The sequence below is a fragment of the Eptatretus burgeri genome, chromosome 16 (assembly GCF_056783735.1).
Source record: "Eptatretus burgeri isolate ZD-2024b chromosome 16, Ebu_testis_v1, whole genome shotgun sequence".
Lineage (NCBI taxonomy): Eukaryota > Metazoa > Chordata > Myxini > Myxiniformes > Myxinidae > Eptatretus > Eptatretus burgeri.
The window spans coordinates 5,902,037-5,921,850 of NC_140976.1; the positions used below are offsets into that span (position 1 = coordinate 5,902,037).

Genomic DNA, 19,814 nt, shown 5'->3' on the forward strand with positions numbered 1-19,814 from the left:
GTGATGTTGACACTTCCATTTCTATGGCAGTTATGATTCGAATCGTTGTGCGTCAGCCTTTTAATAGGCTACGTCACGACATCGTCGGCGATGCGTGCAACGCGCTATGCCTAAGTTAGACTATCGTTGGGCATCGGTTGTGTAGGCCAACAACAGGTTCAGCATTCGTTGGTATAAGTTATCTATAACACAACGAAACGTTCTGTGTCCGTCACCAATGTGTTATACATCAGACCAAGTCGCTATGAATACGTCCGAATCTTTAAAAAAAAAACATCAAAAGTTCAACGTAAGCCAGCGTTTTACATACATTTTAATACGTTGCCATCGCTGGCTAAAACGTCAAGGTGTGACCGGGCCTTTAGCACAAGCACAGTACATGATGGCATACACTTGCACCTAACCTTATTTTGCGATCTGATCAAAGATGACCGACTGGTAAGCTGGCAGCCATTTTCATTGTAAATAATTATGAGCTCACCCTTTGACTCTGTCCAGAAAAATTACTAAAACAGGGGCTTTTACATTTTATCTTTTTTTCCTTGTTTCAATACTGTGTTTATTTCTGGCTATCGTCGATCTTCCTCGATATTTTCTCGAAGTGCAGGAACCAAACCCGCCTCTTCCCATTGGCCCTTGGTTTTCAAGATTGCGGTTTCAACTATCGTGGCATTTACTTGTTTGAGCCCCTTTGGGGCAGAATTTTTTTTTAAGTTGATGCCATGAACAAATTTTGGTACATATCGGGTGATGAAGGTTGTGGTCAAGTTTCATCAAAATCATGTGTGTAGTTTCAGATAAGAGGTTGTAAGTGTTTGTGGATGGACGGACAGATGGGCCATCCCACAAGCTTCCTGGAACTACGTTCCAGGTGAGCTAATAAACCAGGCACTGCAGACAAAAACCATGTACCACCATGAACACAGAGACTGATGAAACAGAGAGAACAACTTATGAAGTAAATGGGACAAATTTAGCAGTTTATGTGTGGAAATAGAAGCCCAAAGCTATTATAAAGAGAATCCAAAAAATATAAAGACGAGGACAAAGACCTAGATAGAGGCAACGGTTGCTGAAAACAAACTTAAAATAGAAATGATAGCAAGGAATATTAAAAAAAAAAAAACGATGACGAAGTAACTTGTACACGTTGATGTGTTTGAGCCTGGGGAGTTACTGTTGAAATCGATCTGTCCAACTTCTTCCTGACATCTTTGCTCTTTGTTCCTTTCATACTCCTTTCTCATTTTTTCACAATTCTCTTTATTCATTCTCATTCTTACTTTTTCATCTTTCATCTCTTTTTCATCTTTCATCTCTTTCATTTTCTATCTCTCTAAGGAAAAGTGAATTCTTGCAGAAAATTTTCTGTAAGGCTCACTTGGCTGCGCCATATGTGTTTCAGGGTAGGGGAGTCGCAGATGAAACCCGAATCCTATCCAGGTTCCTTCTGATGACTCCATCTTTGCTCTTTACTTCTTCGGGTTCTTTCTTAGTTTCCATTTGATTAACAAAGGGAGAAAACAAAACCAGTTGTTTGAAAACAACCCAAAGAGATTCCACCTTGAACTAAGGAAGCAAAAGCAAGATTTAACAAGTCCCGCTGAAAAGGTTAGACTTGAAAACTTTTTGAAATAAATCTATGAAGACCCAAAAGAATCAAATAAGGAGGCAGATCACATCCAAAAATTGAAAAAGAAAAAGCAACACCTAAAGGAAATGCCCCCCCCCCCCAGTGATAATAGATGAAGAAGAGCTGGAAGAACAACTTGCAAAAATGCCAAACTTTAAAAGCCCAGGCTCGGATGGAGTTCCGAATTTCTGGCAAAAGCAACTAGATGCTCGAGCATTCAACAAACTTATCCAAGGGGAGGGGTTAATGGACGAATGGCTCACAGAAGGTACACCATCCTCATCCCAAAATCAGAGGAAACCCAACTACTTCACAAGTATGGACCAATAAACAAAATGTCTTCCACAACGTACAAACATCTGACGAGAATCATTACAGAAATTATGTACCACCACCTAATGGAAGTTGGAGGTCCAGAGGCAGAACAGAAGGGATGTAAGAGAGGATGCTATGGAACAATAGACCACCTACTAATAAACAAGGCTATACTTGAAAACTGTAAAACCAGAAGAACCAAATTGTCCACAGCCTGGATAGACTCCAAAAAAGCTTTTGATAGTGTTCCACATTCATGGATGATAAAATGTATGCAACTGTACAAGATCAACCCCCCAATAATCAAACTGATTGAGAAAGCAATTGAGCTGTGGAACACCACATTGATACTGCAATACTCAGAAGGAAAAATTGAAATACCAGGAGTGACGATACATCGTGGGATCTTCCAGGGTGATAGCCTTTCGCCCCTCCTGTTTTGCTTGGTGCTGGACCCCCTGAACAACCTCGTCAATGAACAAATTAGTGAAAGGGTACTCCGATGGCATTCAAATGGAATTTTGCCTCTGTAAGTGTGCCAAGTGCACATTCATAGAGGGTAAATCAACAACAACAAACAACATAAAAATCGACCGAGATACAGGATCTAGAAAACGAAGCATCATTCAAATACCTTGGAGAAGAAGAGGGCCATCAACTATGTCTCAAACAAATGCGCAAAACAATTGCCAAGGAATATGTGCATAGAACGAGGCTGATCTGAAAACATCTCACCCAAAAAAAACAAGATCAAAGCCATAAACCAACTAGCATTCTTCTTCTTCTTCTTCTTCTTCTTCTTCTTCTTCTTCTTCTTCTTCTTCTTCTTCTTCTTCTTCTTCTTCTTCTTCTTCTTCTTCTTCTTCTTCTTCTTCTTCTTCTTCTTCTTCTTCTTCTTCTTCTTCTTCTTCTTCTTCTTCTTCTTCTTCTTCTTCTTCTTCTTCTTCTTCTTCTTCTTCTTCTTCTTCTTCTTCTTCTTCTTCTTCTTCTTCTTCTTCTTCTTCTTCTTCTTCTTCTTCTTCTTCTTCTTCTTCTTCTTCTTCTTCTTCTTCTTCTTCTTCTTCTTCTTCTTCTTCTTCTTCTTCTTCTTCTTCTTCTTCTTCTTCTTCTTCTTCTTCTTCTTCTTCTTCTTCTTCTTCTTCTTCTTCTTCTTCTTCTTCTTCTTCTTCTTCTTCTTCTTCTTCTTCTTCTTCTTCTTCTTCTTCTTCTTCTTCTTCTTCTTCTTCTTCTTCTTCTTCTTCTTCTTCTTCTTCTTCTTCTTCTTCTTCTTCTTCTTCTTCTTCTTCTTCTTCTTCTTCTTCTTCTTCTTCTTCTTCTTCTTCTTCTTCTTCTTCTTCTTCTTCTTCTTCTTCTTCTTCTTCTTCTTCTTCTTCTTCTTCTTCTTCTTCTTCTTCTTCTTCTTCTTCTTCTTCTTCTTCTTCTTCTTCTTCTTCTTCTTCTTCTTCTTCTTCTTCTTCTTCTTCTTCTTCTTCTTCTTCTTCTTCTTCTTCTTCTTCTTCTTCTTCTTCTTCTTCTTCTTCTTCTTCTTCTTCTTCTTCTTCTTCTTCTTCTTCTTCTTCTTCTTCTTCTTCTTCTTCTTCTTCTTCTTCTTCTTCTTCTTCTTCTTCTTCTTCTTCTTCTTCTTCTTCTTCTTCTTCTTCTTCTTCTTCTTCTTCTTCTTCTTCTTCTTCTTCTTCTTCTTCTTCTTCTTCTTCTTCTTCTTCTTCTTCTTCTTCTTCTTCTTCTTCTTCTTCTTCTTCTTCTTCTTCTTCTTCTTCTTCTTCTTCTTCTTCTTCTTCTTCTTCTTCTTCTTCTTCTTCTTCTTCTTCTTCTTCTTCTTCTTCTTCTTCTTCTTCTTCTTCTTCTTCTTCTTCTTCTTCTTCTTCTTCTTCTTCTTCTTCTTCTTCTTCTTCTTCTTCTTCTTCTTCTTCTTCTTCTTCTTCTTCTTCTTCTTCTTCTTCTTCTTCTTCTTCTTCTTCTTCTTCTTCTTCTTCTTCTTCTTCTTCTTCTTCTTCTTCTTCTTCTTCTTCTTCTTCTTCTTCTTCTTCTTCTTCTTCTTCTTCTTCTTCTTCTTCTTCTTCTTCTTCTTCTTCTTCTTCTTCTTCTTCTTCTTCTTCTTCTTCTTCTTCTTCTTCTTCTTCTTCTTCTTCTTCTTCTTCTTCTTCTTCTTCTTCTTCTTCTTCTTCTTCTTCTTCTTCTTCTTCTTCTTCTTCTTCTTCTTCTTCTTCTTCTTCTTCTTCTTCTTCTTCTTCTTCTTCTTCTTCTTCTTCTTCTTCTTCTTCTTCTTCTTCTTCTTCTTCTTCTTCTTCTTCTTCTTCTTCTTCTTCTTCTTCTTCTTCTTCTTCTTCTTCTTCTTCTTCTTCTTCTTCTTCTTCTTCTTCTTCTTCTTCTTCTTCTTCTTCTTCTTCTTCTTCTTCTTCTTCTTCTTCTTCTTCTTCTTCTTCTTCTTCTTCTTCTTCTCAGCTGAGCTGCCGGGGTAGCTATCATCTCTTGGAAGCGCGACTGTGTCGCTGAGGCAGTGCCCCTCTACCAGTACACACTGGTACTCATTTTTCCGGTCTTGGAAGGATGACACCAACTAGCAATACCAGTATTCCAATACAGCTGTGAAACAAACTGGCCACAAGCAGAAATCAACAAACTATATCTCAAACAAGGAAACTCCTCACCATGCACAAAATGTTCTTCAAAAATCATTCAATCCCGAGAATGTACCCGCCAACACGAGGAGGAGGTAGCGGCCTGATGGAACTTAACCAAGTGCAGAGAATGACATGTTGAACTGGCTGAACACGTGAAAAGTTCAACAGACTACAGAATCCTATTTGTACTAGCCAAACCCACGCTCTGCGTGAAGTTTCGAAAGTGAGGGTTCGTTAGGACGTCAATATATCCAGTGTTCACAATGTGATTTATCGAATTTCTTTAAATACAATGTTTCTTGTTACATTTTTGTGTCAAATTCACCTTCTGAGGTAGTCAGCATGTGCAGAAGAGGGTTTTACATTGCGACGCTGTTTTCTTGGAGTGGCATTACGCCTCTCAGCGGTGACGGTCTGTCGACGACAGATGTAATGACGTCAGCGAATGACCGATGATGTAATGACGTCATTACGCCTCTCAGCGGTGACGTCACACATCACCATGCAAACAAATGTAAAAATTAGAAAATCGCCAAAAATTCCCAAACCTCTCTGTCTGGCGCTATCTCACATAGCCCAATGCTGTTCATTAGACCACGGACCACCCGCATGCCGAAAGTGGTGACAATCCGTCCGGCAGTTTCGGAGGAGATACGTCAAATTACACGCAGACGTTAACAGAAATAATTATAAAGGATGGAAACATGAAGACAGCAAGCCAGAGAAAGTATCCCAAACACACCTTAAGGCCCAGTCACACCTTCACGTTTTAGCCAGCTTATGCCGATTTTTGGAAAATTTGTCTAAAACGCTGGTACACGTTTAATATGTTAAGGGTAAGTGTTGATAACATTGAGAGCACGCTGAAAAACACTGCCATACGTCGTTATACGCTGGCTTTAAACGTTGTACTTTTCGGTTGTCCTCAAATTTTCCATGCTTGAAATTTTAAGACTTATGCCAGCGTATGACTCACACGTTCCGCATAACGCTGGCCATTAGTTGTAGGCACGTCACGCGATCGTTGACACACGTCGACACACGTTACTTGTGAGTTACTCATAAGTCGAAACACGTCGAGGTAATGTTTAGCGTACCCAAAACTTATTTCTAACCTATGAGTTACGTATTGTACTCACGTTACGCGATCGGTGACGCACATCGACACACGTTACTTGTAAGGTGCTCATAAGTCAAAACACATCAAGGTAATGGTTTGCGTCAGTGTTCCAGACTCCCTGGTTTTTTTTTTTTGTTGTTGTTTGTTTTTTTTTCTTCCTTCCTTCGGTATGATGGTGATTTTGACACTTCGATTTCTAGTGCGGGTATAATATAATATAATTAATAGGCTGCCGCTCAACGATTTAAATCATAACCGCACTGTACACTGAACACCGTCATACCGAAGAAAAAAAAAAACTGGGAGTCTGGAACACTGACGCTAACCATTACCTTGACGTGTTTTGACTTATGAGTACCTTACAAGTAACGTGTGTCGATGTGTGCAACGATCGCATATCGTGCGTACAACTTATTCCCATCGCATGCGGAGCGTGTGTCATACGGCAAGTACGTCGTAAAATTTTCAACATGTTTAAAATTACAAGACGTACTCCACTTAATACGACGTATGATAGCGTACTTTAGCGTTCTATTCACGGATACCAAACTTACCCATACCGTATTCGACGTGCGCCAGCGTTTTAGATGCATTTTTCAGAGGTCAGCATACACTGGCAAGATCGCCAAGGTGTGACTGCGATGTTGACACTTCCATTTCTGTGGCGGTTATGATTTGAATCGTTGTGCGGCAGCCTTTTCATAACCTATGCCACGTCATCGTCGGCGATGTGTGCAGCGCACTATGCATAAGTTAGACTATCGTTGGGCATAGGTTGTGAAGGCCGACAACAGGTTCAGCATTCGTTGGTATAAGTTATCTATAACACAACGAAACGTTCTGTGTCCGTTACTAATACGTTATGCATAAGACCAAGTCGTGATGAAAACGTCCGAATCTTTAAAAAAAAAAACATCAAAAGTTCAATGTAAGCAAGCGTTTTACATACATTTTAATACGTTGCCATTGCTGGCTAAAACGTCAAGGTGTGACTGGGCCTTTCGGAAAAAATTTCCAAAGATGGGTGCAAATGGAAGATGCCAAACTTTAATAAAAGCTTGAAACCGAAACAGCAACAAATACTGCCCAAATTATTGCAAAAAAGAAATATATAAAGCAAAATATCAACAGATATACATTGACAACTGAGAGAATGACAAAAGAGCAGGAAGATATTAAAAAAAAAAGAAAAAAAAAAGAGTTGGACAGATTGGGCAAAGACAAAGAATGATCATTGGACTGGCTAAGAAGAGATCAGCTGAGTTGGGATGAAGAACAAATCATTATAAATGTCAAAGAACAGGGACACTACACAAATGGCTTTCAGAAAATAGCAGGACTGAGTTACAATCGGACAAGTGTAGGTTCTGCAAGGTAGAAACAGAAAGTACGAGCCACCTCCTCTCGGGATGTAAAAAAAACTCATGTCAAAACAACTGCACACACAAAGGCACAACAAATTGGCAAATTAACCCGTTAGACAGGTAAGTTGGGATTCTCATCGAGACGCTTGTGAAAAGCAAATTTCTTGACAGTTCGGTCGGCCAATTCTGTCAGGCAAATTCACCGCGATCATGTGTTCTTAAACACCGATTCACACCAAATTAACCAGCGTACGCCAGGACGATGTTGACCCTTCCCTACCGGCGGTGTGACGGTCTTTGAAAACCCACAACCGTTTCACTATATTATTTTTTATGGAATATATTTAACAAATCATCCACTGATTATTTTTGTTTATCTTATGATATAATATTTCTGTGTTTCAGAGGTGACGAACATTGGACAGTTGCGAATCAGGAAATGACTGAAACAATGAAAAGGGAAGTGGAGAGATGAACATCCATCCATACATGTGATGAACAATGTCCATCAAGTACTGAAACAATAATGTAATTATTCATGTCCTCAAGGAAATCTGGAGGCCCAGTTCACCACCAGTCACATCCTTCATTCTCGTAAAGATGCTTTTTGTCATCATTGCCTGCTTTGGGGGCTTGGATTAAACGAATCACTGGTCTACAAAAATATAGTTTTTTGTTCTTGCATGGACTTTGGAAAGTGTTTTTGGCTAATATTGGGCTGCTGAATCCAAATCTGAGCTCAGATTTGCTCTATCACATCAAGTTTTTGTGCTATCTGTATACTCCATATTCATGGTTGATCTGTGTGGATTTGAAAATGGTGAACTTCCTTTTGGGGCAACAAGGAGGTTACACCAAATACCCTTGTTTCCTATGCTACTGGGACAGTAGGGCTAAGGAGGAGCACTGGATGAGAAAGGAATGGCCATCAAGGAATAGTTTGATACCTGGTGACAAGAACATCATTAATGAACCACTGGTTGATCGGAAAAATATCATCCTTCCACCATTGCACATCAAACTCGGTCTGATGAAGCAGTTTGTTAAAGCTCTTGATCACACTGGAGACTGCTTTGGCTACATATGTTCAAACTTTCCGAGTCTTAGCGATGAGAAGAAAAAAGCAGGGATATTGGACGGATCTCAGATCAGAACATTACTCAAGGACCCACACTTCGTTACGACGATGACCTCTGTCGAAGCTCGAGCGTGGAATGCATTCACTAATGTGGTGCAGAATTTTCTTGGGAACAGGAAAGATGACAACTACTGAGAGATTGTGGAGGAGCTGCTCCTTAGTCTGCGAGCACTGGGGTGCAGAATGAGCATCAAGGTCACCATCACAATTAGCATCAAGGTACTTGCACAGTCACCTGAGTGAGTTTGCAGATAACCTTAACATCAAGACATTAAAGTGATGGAAGAACGTTATCAATGTCGTTGGGACTCAAATATGATGGCAGATTACTGCTGGAGTTTGATGAGGGATGTCCCAGATGCTGTACATAAGAGATTGTCCACAAAGAGGTTTACTATGTTGTAATAGGATTACACCTGTGCCTTTGGATACTTACGCTTTCAAGAGGAGGATTTATTTTGTTATATTCGCATATTTTTGTATTTATTACTGCATTCTGAATGTCGTGAAAAGTCACAAAACTCAGAAAAATGTTTTGAGCTTGAGTGATGCCTTGTATTTAAGTGATGTACACCATGTTAAGGGGAACTTTTTCCGCCTGTATATTTAACTTAGTTTAGTGAAATTTGTAAACTTTTCATCCATTAAAAATATCGAGAAAATGCGTAAAAATATGTGCAAGCAAGCATGGATTATATGTTAATGTATGATTAAATATTGTAATTGAAGTAGGTACCTTTCATTGTAAACATTTTTGCATCTATCGATCTTCTAATGCAACAGTGTTTTTCAACTCCGAGTGTAAAATTGCTGTTTTCTCAAAAATAATGATTTTTCATAGTTCTAAAACTAATGAGAGATTTGGATTCAGCACCCAAAAGTTAGCAAGAATCCGTTGAAAACCCCCATGCAAGAGAAATCGTGTTGACCAGTGATAGATCGGAGATTACTACAATGTATTTATTACCTGTAAAACCTGGAGATTTTCCCGATGAGGATGATGTGTGTTGAGACTGACATGGGTAGAGTGTGACGTGTAGAGAGGGACGTGTGTAGAGAGTGACAGACGTGTGTAGAGAGTGGCAGACTTGTGTAGAGAGTGACGTGTAGTGATTGTGACGTGTGTTTGTGTGTCGAGAGTGTGACGTGTAGAGATTTAGTGAAGCAGCATAGCAAACCTGATGTGCATTTTGTGATACAAGCACCAAATTTGGCACAAATGTACATTAATATGTTGCGAACATTTTCAGATATTGGGCCACTTGAAATTCTCTCTTTATGTCCGCCATATTGGATTTCAAAATGGCCGCCACTTGAAATCTGCATTTGCTATTATCTCTGGACGTAATGCAGCTATTGACTTGATTCTGGTATCTAAATGTATGTTTTTGGGGGCAAGGAATCCAATGGTACCATTTTCAACTTAATATTATCTATCACAGTCTGTTATATAATTTTATTTGGAAATTATCGAGGTAAATATTGGATTCAACACAATACTTTGAAAACATCGTCTTCGTTCTGTAAATGTCTTAGGTATAATACTGACATGCTACATGGTCTAGTATTTGAGGCTAGGTGTACTGGTATCTGAGATTAGGTATATACCGGTACTGAAGATACGTGTACATAAAGTGTCATGTTAACAAGTTCATCATTGCCACAAGTACATGTATGTTGTTGACTCATCGTCATGTGCAGTCCCCTTCACACACAGAGGGCTGTGCACTGAAGGGCAGCCTTTTTGCACTTGCAGCGCCTCACACACCCTTTCTTGCACTTGCAAGAAACCAGCTCAATGCAACTGTGAGCTGCCTCAGTTAGCCTGGTCCAGTAAGGTGTGTACTGTCTTTCTCCAGTCCTTGACCAACCCCAGTTGGTTGGTGGAGGGAGCTCTGGTGCTGGCAGCAGTATCTGACCCCACACATGTCCACCTTGATACACTGCCCTCTTGACATGTTCCTCCAGAGCTGCCTTCGTTGGAGGGATGAGCTGCACATTGTTCTTCCTTGCGAAGAGTTTCCTCCTGGCCTTGTCAATGTCTGTGCATTTGCTGGTTCGATCATACAACAGGATCACGAACCTCTCGATGATGCGCATTGCATCGTCTGGTATGTCACGAGGTGCAGAGGACAGCAGCAGCAGCGCCTCAGTGAGTTCTGGCAGTACCGTCCAGACTGCCCACGCAGTCTTCTTGCCATGTCTATGAAAACTAGACACAGTGTCGCATCCAGTTAGAGCATGGAACATTGGCAGTGCATGAACCTTCTCTCGTCCCAATCCAGCTGCTATTTCGTGTGCTGCTAGGTATCGGAAACTCTGGCCTGTTCCGAATGCCAGCCACAGTTTGTCTTCTGGTTGCAACTCCTGTGCCAGGGACACTGCCAGCACCACAACATCAGTGTCTACAGTCCGGATGAGTATTGCATGGTGTCCATGCTGGACTGCGTGAGATGCATGCAGCAACATCCGACTGTCAGCTTCTTCATGGTTACATGGGGTGAGTGAGGTCAGATCTGGCAGTAGTGGCTTGCTGAGCACTGCCTCTCCATCAGTAATGACGAGTTGCTTGTCCTCCTGGTCAAACCATTCCATGAGAGCTGCTGAGAGGAACCTGAACAGCTTGGTCTTGTTGCTGTCCACTCGTAGGAAGTTCTGCCAGTTTCCTGGTATGGCTGCGGCAGCCACCACACGTCTCCACACACCTTGTCCCCGCTTTGCACGTGTACTACCTTTCAGTGAATCAGCAAGGTAAGTATCCCAGACCAGATCCAGGCGTGACTGTTTGCAGCTTCGTGGACATATATGGGATGAAGATCTGTTGTGCATCCTCTTCAAAGGTCTTTGATGCAGCCGGCTTCAGCATCTGGACGATGGCTGCTCCATCAAGCACAATACAGGTCGTGACAGGAGTCTCTGTCTTTGCATCGGAGACTTCTTCCAAGCATGTGAGGAGATCACTCTTGGTACCAGTGCAGAGGCTTCCACCATCAGACAATGCAGGAGGACATGCCTGATTCTCGTGACAAAATAACTCCTCAAGGTTTCCATCCCTCGTCTGGCAGCCAATGTACAGGCGTGCGAAGAGTTCACGGTCATTCTTGATGGAGGCAAGCTGTTGCTGACCTATGCTCTGGCTTCTTGGAGTGGAAGTGCTGAACACCTTCAGCTTGTTACGAGAAATGAGTGCGTCCACTGCCTTTGTTCTGTCCAACAGACACTCTCTGGTGAAAGCCTCGAACTGCTCTTGGCCAATCCTCTTGGCATTCATCACGGTCTCTACAGCAGCAGGATCTGCGATCTCCTTTGTGTCCAGTTTGACTACATCCTGACTCTCCTCCTCAATGGGTTGCCCATCTCCTCTATGACACCGACAAGAGAGCGAACATCTTTCACAATTGAGGCCTGTACACTTGGCGTCTGATCATGATGACGTGTTTCTGCTGTTTGCCGTCTCCAGTGTTGTTTCCCATCCTGGAATTCTTCGATCACCCTGACAACTTATGGTCCCGCAACCATCCAGCGACGTAGGGCACTAGGGTTGTCAGTGAGCCCAACTGCTCCACCGTCTCCTTTGATGCAGGCATTATTCTGCTCATGTGCCTGGTCAATCGGGATTGAAGAGAACACCCTCTGTGTTTTCTGAACGGTGAAGTGGCTTTCCTTGAATTTCCTGGCTTCATCTGGGTGTTTGATGGTGAGTTCGGCCATGTCCTTCAGGTGCACTGGTATCCACCTCGCATAGTGGGTGTGATCCAGTGCATGGAACCAGGGGACCAGCTCTGTCAGAGCATCGAGGTACATCATTAACGATCCCTGCCTGAGAGAACGCACATATACTAGAACCAACAGTTCGAGTTCCAGCACGGTTGCCCAGTAGTGAAACTGGGGGATGTCTTCTCCTCTCTGGCAACACCAGTCTTCAAACTCCGGAAGGTCCTCTGCATCCCTGGTTTCTCCCAGACAGTAGTGGTTGTAGGCACGGTGTTGCAGGATGTACAGTGCTGCTGCAGTCACTTGATGTGCTCTTCTTGTACACAAGACATGGGATGCTCGCAGGAATGAGTCTGCTGTCCCTGCTGTCGCAATCTCGGCTTGCACCCAACCACTCCCTTTCAGCCAGTCCCCCCGTGTCCTCAGTGCTGCCATCTCTATGTGGAGGCCACCAAACATCACCACTATCTGGTCTTCACCATAGCTCTCTGGCCAATTCCACTGTATCTGCTTGGCCAAAGCAAACAGTGGCTGATCAACGGTGACCACTGGTGTCTGTCCAGGATTCAGGTGTTCCACAGCATTCTTCACGACGTCCATTGAGTGCCGGATCATGGCCACTGTGTGGGCACTCTCCAGGATGAATGGAAGCAGCGACGTGGGGCAGATGACTCGAGCATCTGGTGGCTGTCGGCTGGCATGAAATGCAGCCCAAGATGTATTGTCATTGTCCACTGTACCAGTGTTGTCTTCCAGGACTAGCTTTTTTATTGCCTAGCCATTGGTATTCTTCATCAGCCTGCTGTTTGAAGTCTCCTCTGGTCAATGACGCCACTTTAGCAGCTGGGACAGGCGACTTCTTGATGCTGCTAGTGACAGGGGTACATCAGGGTAGTCGTGCGGCAAGGGGGCGACTGTCTTGGACCGTGCATCCCCAGATCCACACACACAGTTGATGCGGGTCAACACACATGCAGCCTCACTACTCTTTTATTTGGGTCAGGGCTGTGATTAAAGACATGTAGTGGAGTCATGTTTGTAAACATTGTTAAAGACATGCTACAGTGCATTGTTAAGGAAACAAGACAGATGGAAGCCTATACAAGAAATTTCTGTACTCCAGAAACACAAAAAGATGGCTTAAAGGGTCAAGGAAAAGGGGATTATGCATGTTTGGTATTTATTGACAATATGAATGTAATGTTACATAAAATATGCATATGAAAAACACAAATGAATGGGTCACTTTGTTTCCTAATGGGATGTGAATTTATATTTTAGACTGCCAGTATATATGAGCTTGTCTGAGTTGTTACTAGTGATTTAGTATAGTTGTTTTTTTAATTTACAGAACTAAGACATTCTTTTCAAAGTATTGTGTTGAATCCAATATTTGCCAAGATAATTTCCAAATAAAATTATATAACAGACTGTGATAGATAATATTAAGTTGAAAATGGTACCATTGGATTCCTTGCCCCCCAAAACATACATTTAGATACCAGAATCAAGTCAATAGCTGCATTACGTCCAGAGATAATTGCAAATGTAGATTTCAAGTGGCGGCCATTTTGAAATCCAATATGGCGGGCATAAAGAGAATTTCAAGTGGTCCAATATCTGAGAATGTTCGCAACATATTAATGTACATTTGTGCCAAATTTGGTGCTTGTATCACAAAATGCACAATTCTTTTGAATATTTGGGCTAAGCCGCCCCACTAATTGACGTGTGCAGAGAGTGAAGTGGGTTGAGATTGTGATGTGCATGTAGAGAGTGTAACATGGATAGAGGGTGTGACATGTGGTGTCGTGGCAGTTTTGACTACATCAAGACAGAATCCTTTAGTTCAATTTAAGCTGTTTAATTAGTAAATATCAGACAGACTCGCACGAGGAAGCTTAGCCTGGAGCAGTGTCCCAGCCAAGAACTTAACTATACATAGCGTGTCACGAATATATTGTTGTGGTCCCGGGTCTCTGTGGTGAGCACGACCGCGAGATGGAGCAGTGGAGTCGGCTCCACCGAACACCCGGAATTTAGGTTGTACCTTTCAGATAAATCCGAAAGGTCACGGTCCCTTATCGGACCGAAGATCGCCAATAGGTCAACCACGTGGGATAGGGTTAATTGCCAATTTCAATATACCTAAATACCCACGTCATCCAAACTACCAAGCAAATTCACCCTCGGCAGGATCTGCGCGATCCGGGCCGTTACCGAGTCAGATCCGAGTCGTACCCCGAGCGGAGAGTACCAGAATCCTGCCGGCCGATTGCACGATTACGCAGCAATGAGGCCTCCTCGTTCCCGTTCGCAGCGTGGCAAACCAAAGATGGAAAGGACAAGGACGAGCTGGGACATTCAACAAGAGGGGATTTATTTTTATTTCGCAAGAGGATATATTTATCATGGGGGAAAGGGAGCACACAAAGAGCAGAGTTATCCGAATAAGAAACGTAAATAATGTACAACAAAAGCACTGAACAATTCTACTTAGAGTCGGGCCCACACTCAGACACACACCCAAAGAAATGGACCCCGTCGGGTCTTTTATTCAGCTCTCCAGCCGAGGAGGATAGTTCGGCTGGGAGTCAGAAACGTGCTGGCTACCTGGCCGCGTTCGCACGGCTCGATGTCCGCACCTTCCCGGAGCACCAGTCGCCCAAAGGACGGACCAGGGCAGCCGAATCCAGAGGAGGTGAGCCGAGGTGATCTCCCGTGATGAGATGGTCGACCTCCTGTGGTAATGCGCCAGACGAGACTCCTCCGATGCACGGGATGCAGTCCGCTAGGTGGAGCAGCACGGTCGACTCTGCCGAACTCCCGGAATCTAGATCGTACTGTTCGGAAAACTCTGAGGGAACGGGTCCCTTCCCGGACCGTGAATCGTCAATAATTCCACCACGTGGTACAGGGTTATTTGCCAATCTTCAAAATACCTAGAGATCCACGTGGCGACCTACCGAGTATTCACACCCTCGACGGAACTCGTACGAGTCGAGCCGTTAACATGCCCGACCCGTGCGCAACCCGAGCGGATGGTTGCCGTAGTCCCGTCGGTCCAAATGTACATTTACAGCGGCAACAGCCTTTGTTATTCACCATCACGCGCCATGCTAAGCCAATGAAAGAAACACAAAAACGAGCTGATACATTTAACAAATAGGGTATTTATTGACAGTAGGTGGGGAAGGAGGGAAGCACGTCAGGGCAGAGTTATCACGACCAATAGAGAATGCAAATTTACACACAAGCACTTAAACAATTCCTACTTAAAGACGTTCTCACAGACAGACGCACACCCAAAAGAAACGGACCCAAAATGGTCTTTTATTCGGCTCTCCAGACGAGGAGGATAGTCCGGCTGGGAGTCAGGACAGCTGGCTACCTGGCCGCAAGCACGCGGCTCGTCATCCGCACCTTCCCAGAGCACCAGTCGGAATGAACGGACCAAAGGCAGCCAGACTCAGACCACGCCAGCCACGAGACGAGATGATCCGGGAAACGGAGCACGCCAGCGACGAGATGCTTTTCGCCCAGCCTCGAGAGATGCGTTTTGAATGGGTGCGAATTCTTCCTCTCTCCCTTGAGCTCCAGCAGATCCACACGATTCTTTGCTCTCCGTTCCTTTTTATCCCTCTCGAGCGCGGTCCGCTCAAGCGTGGCCCGCTCTCGGGCACGGTCCCCTCAGGCGTGGCCTGCTCTCGGGCGCGCGGCCAAGGGAGCCGGTTCATGACCATATTTGGGAATGGAATTCCATCTCCGAACGAATTCCGAACACGCCCGCATACCACCGAGCGCGCGGAGAATGCCCGGAGCAGAGGGTTGTCGCTGTGAGAGCGAAGATGGCGTTGTTGTTGTAGTTGGAGATGTCGTAGCCTTAGTTGTTGTGAGTGATTTAAAAATCCTCTCTTAAAATAATTCACAGCGCATGTACATTTATTCACCCATTAAACGAGGGCCGGGGACCCTAACTAAATACATATACTTGCTGATGTAACTGTTCTATAGGACCTGTATGTTGAGTGCTTATGGCTTCCAGATTCCTAACAATATATCATTTTTGGCCCGATCGCTCAATGGTGAAGAGTCACTTCAAAGTTCTCAGATCCAGATTCGGATTTGGATCTTCACCAAAAGTAAGCGTTGCTGTCCTTGGCCGGTCACCTACACAAACGAAAATTTTCAGAACGATTGCTTGAAAACTCTGGCCAAAACGTCCCGTCCGGTCCAGTCCGGTCCGGTCCATTTTTTTGGGGAATTTTAGGAAAGTGGATGCAGCGACGCGCTGCTCTGGCGCATGCTCCCATACCTGACCTGACCGTGATCATCACCTCTCACACAGTGCAGGGATTCAGGTTTTGTTGTGACAGAGATAACTGCAAAGGACCTGTGTGAAGAACTGAATGTGGAGGCAGTTCTAGAGCAGAATATGCTTTGAAACAAAATGACACTTTACCCACGAGGTAAACCATCTAAATCTGAATGAATATTCCGATTGATGCCACTCTGGCACCCTTGAGCATTTTTGTAGAAACCCATTAATATGCAAATTAGCGGTGGCCATTGTCGAAATTACTATTTTTCTTTATCTCCAGAAGTAAGCATCCAAACAGCCTGGTTGAGGTGTCTACAGCCATGTTTTTAGGGTCACTGGTCATGATAAACACACTTAAAATTTAATAACATTTAAATTTAGTTCATTAATATGCAAATTAGCATAACCCTACCCCCTGAATTTGTCCACGCCGATCGGCGTTTTGCAGTACAGTTATACAACAACAAAACTGGTTGAAAATAACTTGCACGGAGCCGTTTATATCCAGTACAGAATTTTTAAAAATACGAACAAAGAAATTAAATGTTTACTGATGTTTATAATTACCTCTATTGTTGCAGGTTAAGGCTCACCATGGGAGACTGTTTCTTCGGTCCCTGCGATGCAACTTAAGCTGGAAAACCTCTGGTAACAGTTGGTCCAGACAGAGTACGAAGTATCATCCAGTCAAGCAAAGCAAGACAAGATGGTACACATGAAGAGCTTGAACAGAGATTACAGGCAGACGAATCTATCGAGCTCAAATGCCATCGAGACTGTGTGCCAACGTACATATTATGCTCACCCATTGAAAGACACTTGAAGCGAACGAGTAATGTCTGTTTGGAAGATGCTTCAACAAGCAAAAGAAGCTGCCGTTCAAAGACGACAGTATTTGACTTTAAAGAACATTGCCATTTTTGCGGAGAAAAGTGCATCATGAACTTTGATAAGAAGAATCCTAATCGTTGGCGGTGAGTTCTCCTTTGTATGACTGCAGATCGTGTTGATCGGACAACTTTCAAACAAACTATTCTAGATGTTATCGATTCCCGCCAGGATGATGGAGGACGCTAGGTCAAGATACGATAAATGAGCGCAATCAGTGATCTTCATGCAACTGATGTGAGGTATCACGATGACTCCAGAAAGTCCTTCATGGCACCCTGTTCTGTTGCAGCAGCAGCACACAGTGGCAGAGAAACTCAGGACATTGAGCCAGCTGTCAGTTCCACCATCCTATTGATGAAAAACTGCCATGTTGTGCATCTGGAATTCAGTAGAAGTCTACAATATGTCCAAGGATCATGGAGGAAAGCTATACTCTCGACGAACCCTGTTATCCAAATTGTTGGATACACTTGGCTCTGAGCTTCTGTGTCTGGTGAAGGTGTCGCTAGTTTAATCTTGTTTCACAGCAGAGCGTCCACTGCGATCAACTTAGTAGCATCAGATGAAGATGACGCCATTGATGTTTCCATCGAACGAATTGCCATGAAGGTTGCACAGGAATCTAAGCAGTTGTCGTCCGACCCCAGTTCCTATCAGACTAGAATTGATATAGATATTGCAAATGAAGCAGTGAGTTCAACCCTTCAATTGTTACTCTCCAAAATATCAGCTAAACTGGACTGTACACTTCCAGGAGCTCTGAGAGGAAACATCATAACGAATATGATCACCAATTGACCAACTACACTCCACATAGCACTGGGAGTTCAAGTCAGTCGTAAAAGCCTCGTCGATCAGTTGTACAACTATCGTGTGACCTCTTCCTATGATGAGTTTCAGCGTTTCAAGGGATCAGCAGCAAAGGCTGAAACTGTTCACTCCGGGATTAGGGGGACTGCCAATGCTCAATGTGGCCTCGTTCAGGTTGTTGCTGACAACTTCGACACAAATATCTCATCCCAAAATGGACTCGTTTCAACACATTCTCTTGCAGTACTACTTACCATAAAAGATCAGGAGATATCTTCCACATCTGAAGATGAAGCCATCATCAGACGATTGACCCGTGATGAAATGAAGACACCTGTGGCAGAAGACATTTCGGTTCAAAGGTACAAGGGACCTGAGAAACCAGCGATGACAGTTGAAGAAGCCACACGTGTGGTGTTACCTCTCCGCGTATTGGCTCATCAAGCAATACAACTTAGGAGAGTTCAAGATATGGATTTCTCTTTTCTGAAGCAAATCACTTCTGATCAGAACACACCAGAGTTTGGTGGCTTTAATATGAAGCTCTGCAGAGAGCAAGGACAATCCATCCAACCTGCAACGAGGGCCATTTATACACCACTCATAGATATGGATCCAGCTGAACCGGACACGATGTTTACAGCAATGGAGGAGGGAAAACGCTTGACCGCAGAGTGTGGACAAACCGTAACGATCTTCACAAATGACCAACAGCTGTATTGAGTGGTCGATAATGTTAAATGGGTTTATCCTGAGCGATCTACCCAGTTCATACCAAGGCTGGGCAGCATGCACACCCTTATGAGTTTCATCAGTTGTGTGGGGAATTTGATGGCTGAAAGTGGGCTGGAAGACGTGATGAAATCTGCCTTTGGAGGTGTTGCTCATATGCTTGGTGGAAAAAAAGTTTCCCCAAAACTTCAGGGCCCTGCGATTGGTGACTGAGGAGGTCCTTCATTCCAGCGTGGCTCAGGCAGAAAGTCATGAAGACTTAATGGACACTCTTGAAACCAAAGCAACAAAGAGCATGACCACACAACTATGGGTACAGAACCTTGTGAAACCTGTATTCATCATGATGGCATTTGTTCGTGCTGAGCATGAAGGAGACTAGCCATTGCATCTTTGGGCTATGAAGGAGATGCTCCTCTACTTCTTCGTGGCTGGACATCACAACTATGCTAGATATGGCTCCACCACCTTCGATTGATGGTAAGGCTTCATGGAGACATTCTGGAAATGTTCTTAAAAGGAGATCACGTGATGCGGCACAAGAAGGGCCTATGGAACGGCATATGGTCAGATATGTACATCGAGTCCACGTTCATGCGCTATGGTCATGGCATAAATGGAATCGTTGGCATTCCACTGAAGCCTTCTACACTGAAGAAGTGGGCCTATAGCATGTACACGTTTAGTCAGATAGTCCACGATCTCACAGATATGTCTGAGGGGCACATATTCATGGAGGTGACCATTCACAAGGAAGAGAAGCCATCACGCATACGATCCGATGCAGAGGACCGAGATAAGATAAGGAGAAAACTCCAGTTCTGTATCGACCCACTTGACCCAAACGAACATGCAGACAGAGTTTTCAACATTGTAACTGGCAGAATTGGACCGGAGAAGGCGAACACGCCAAGGGCAGTTGACATTGGCCGAGCACAGATGCATTCGTATGAAGAAAGCTGGCCAGCAGGATTCAACGCTCCCTTATCTAAGCAAGTCAAAACTATGGCAGTGACACGGAAAGTCATGCGTGTGGGATATAATGAGGTTTGTGATCTAAATCTCATCTACTCCAGGGTCATGGGACTCCAACAAAGTCGAAACATCAAACTATGTGACGTCTTAGAGTACGAGCTTGCACCTGTGCCAACATCA

At 43.6% G+C, this 19,814-nt stretch overlaps 2 protein-coding genes across 2 annotated transcripts in view; both read left to right on the top strand.

Annotated features, from left to right (window-relative positions):
* The window catches only part of LOC147010391 (muscle M-line assembly protein unc-89-like), a 37,913-nt gene extending 28,298 nt beyond the window's left edge, over positions 1-9,615 (top strand). The window contains exon 7 of the mRNA XM_085860379.1: positions 7,459-9,615. Coding sequence (XP_085716505.1) covers positions 7,459-7,528 — 70 coding nt within the window. The 3' untranslated portion in view covers positions 7,529-9,615. The remainder of the gene's footprint in view (positions 1-7,458) is intronic.
* Positions 1-19,814, top strand: part of LOC147010390 (muscle M-line assembly protein unc-89-like) — a 182,299-nt gene that overhangs the window by 40,098 nt on the left and 122,387 nt on the right. The gene's annotated exons all lie outside the window — the stretch shown is intronic.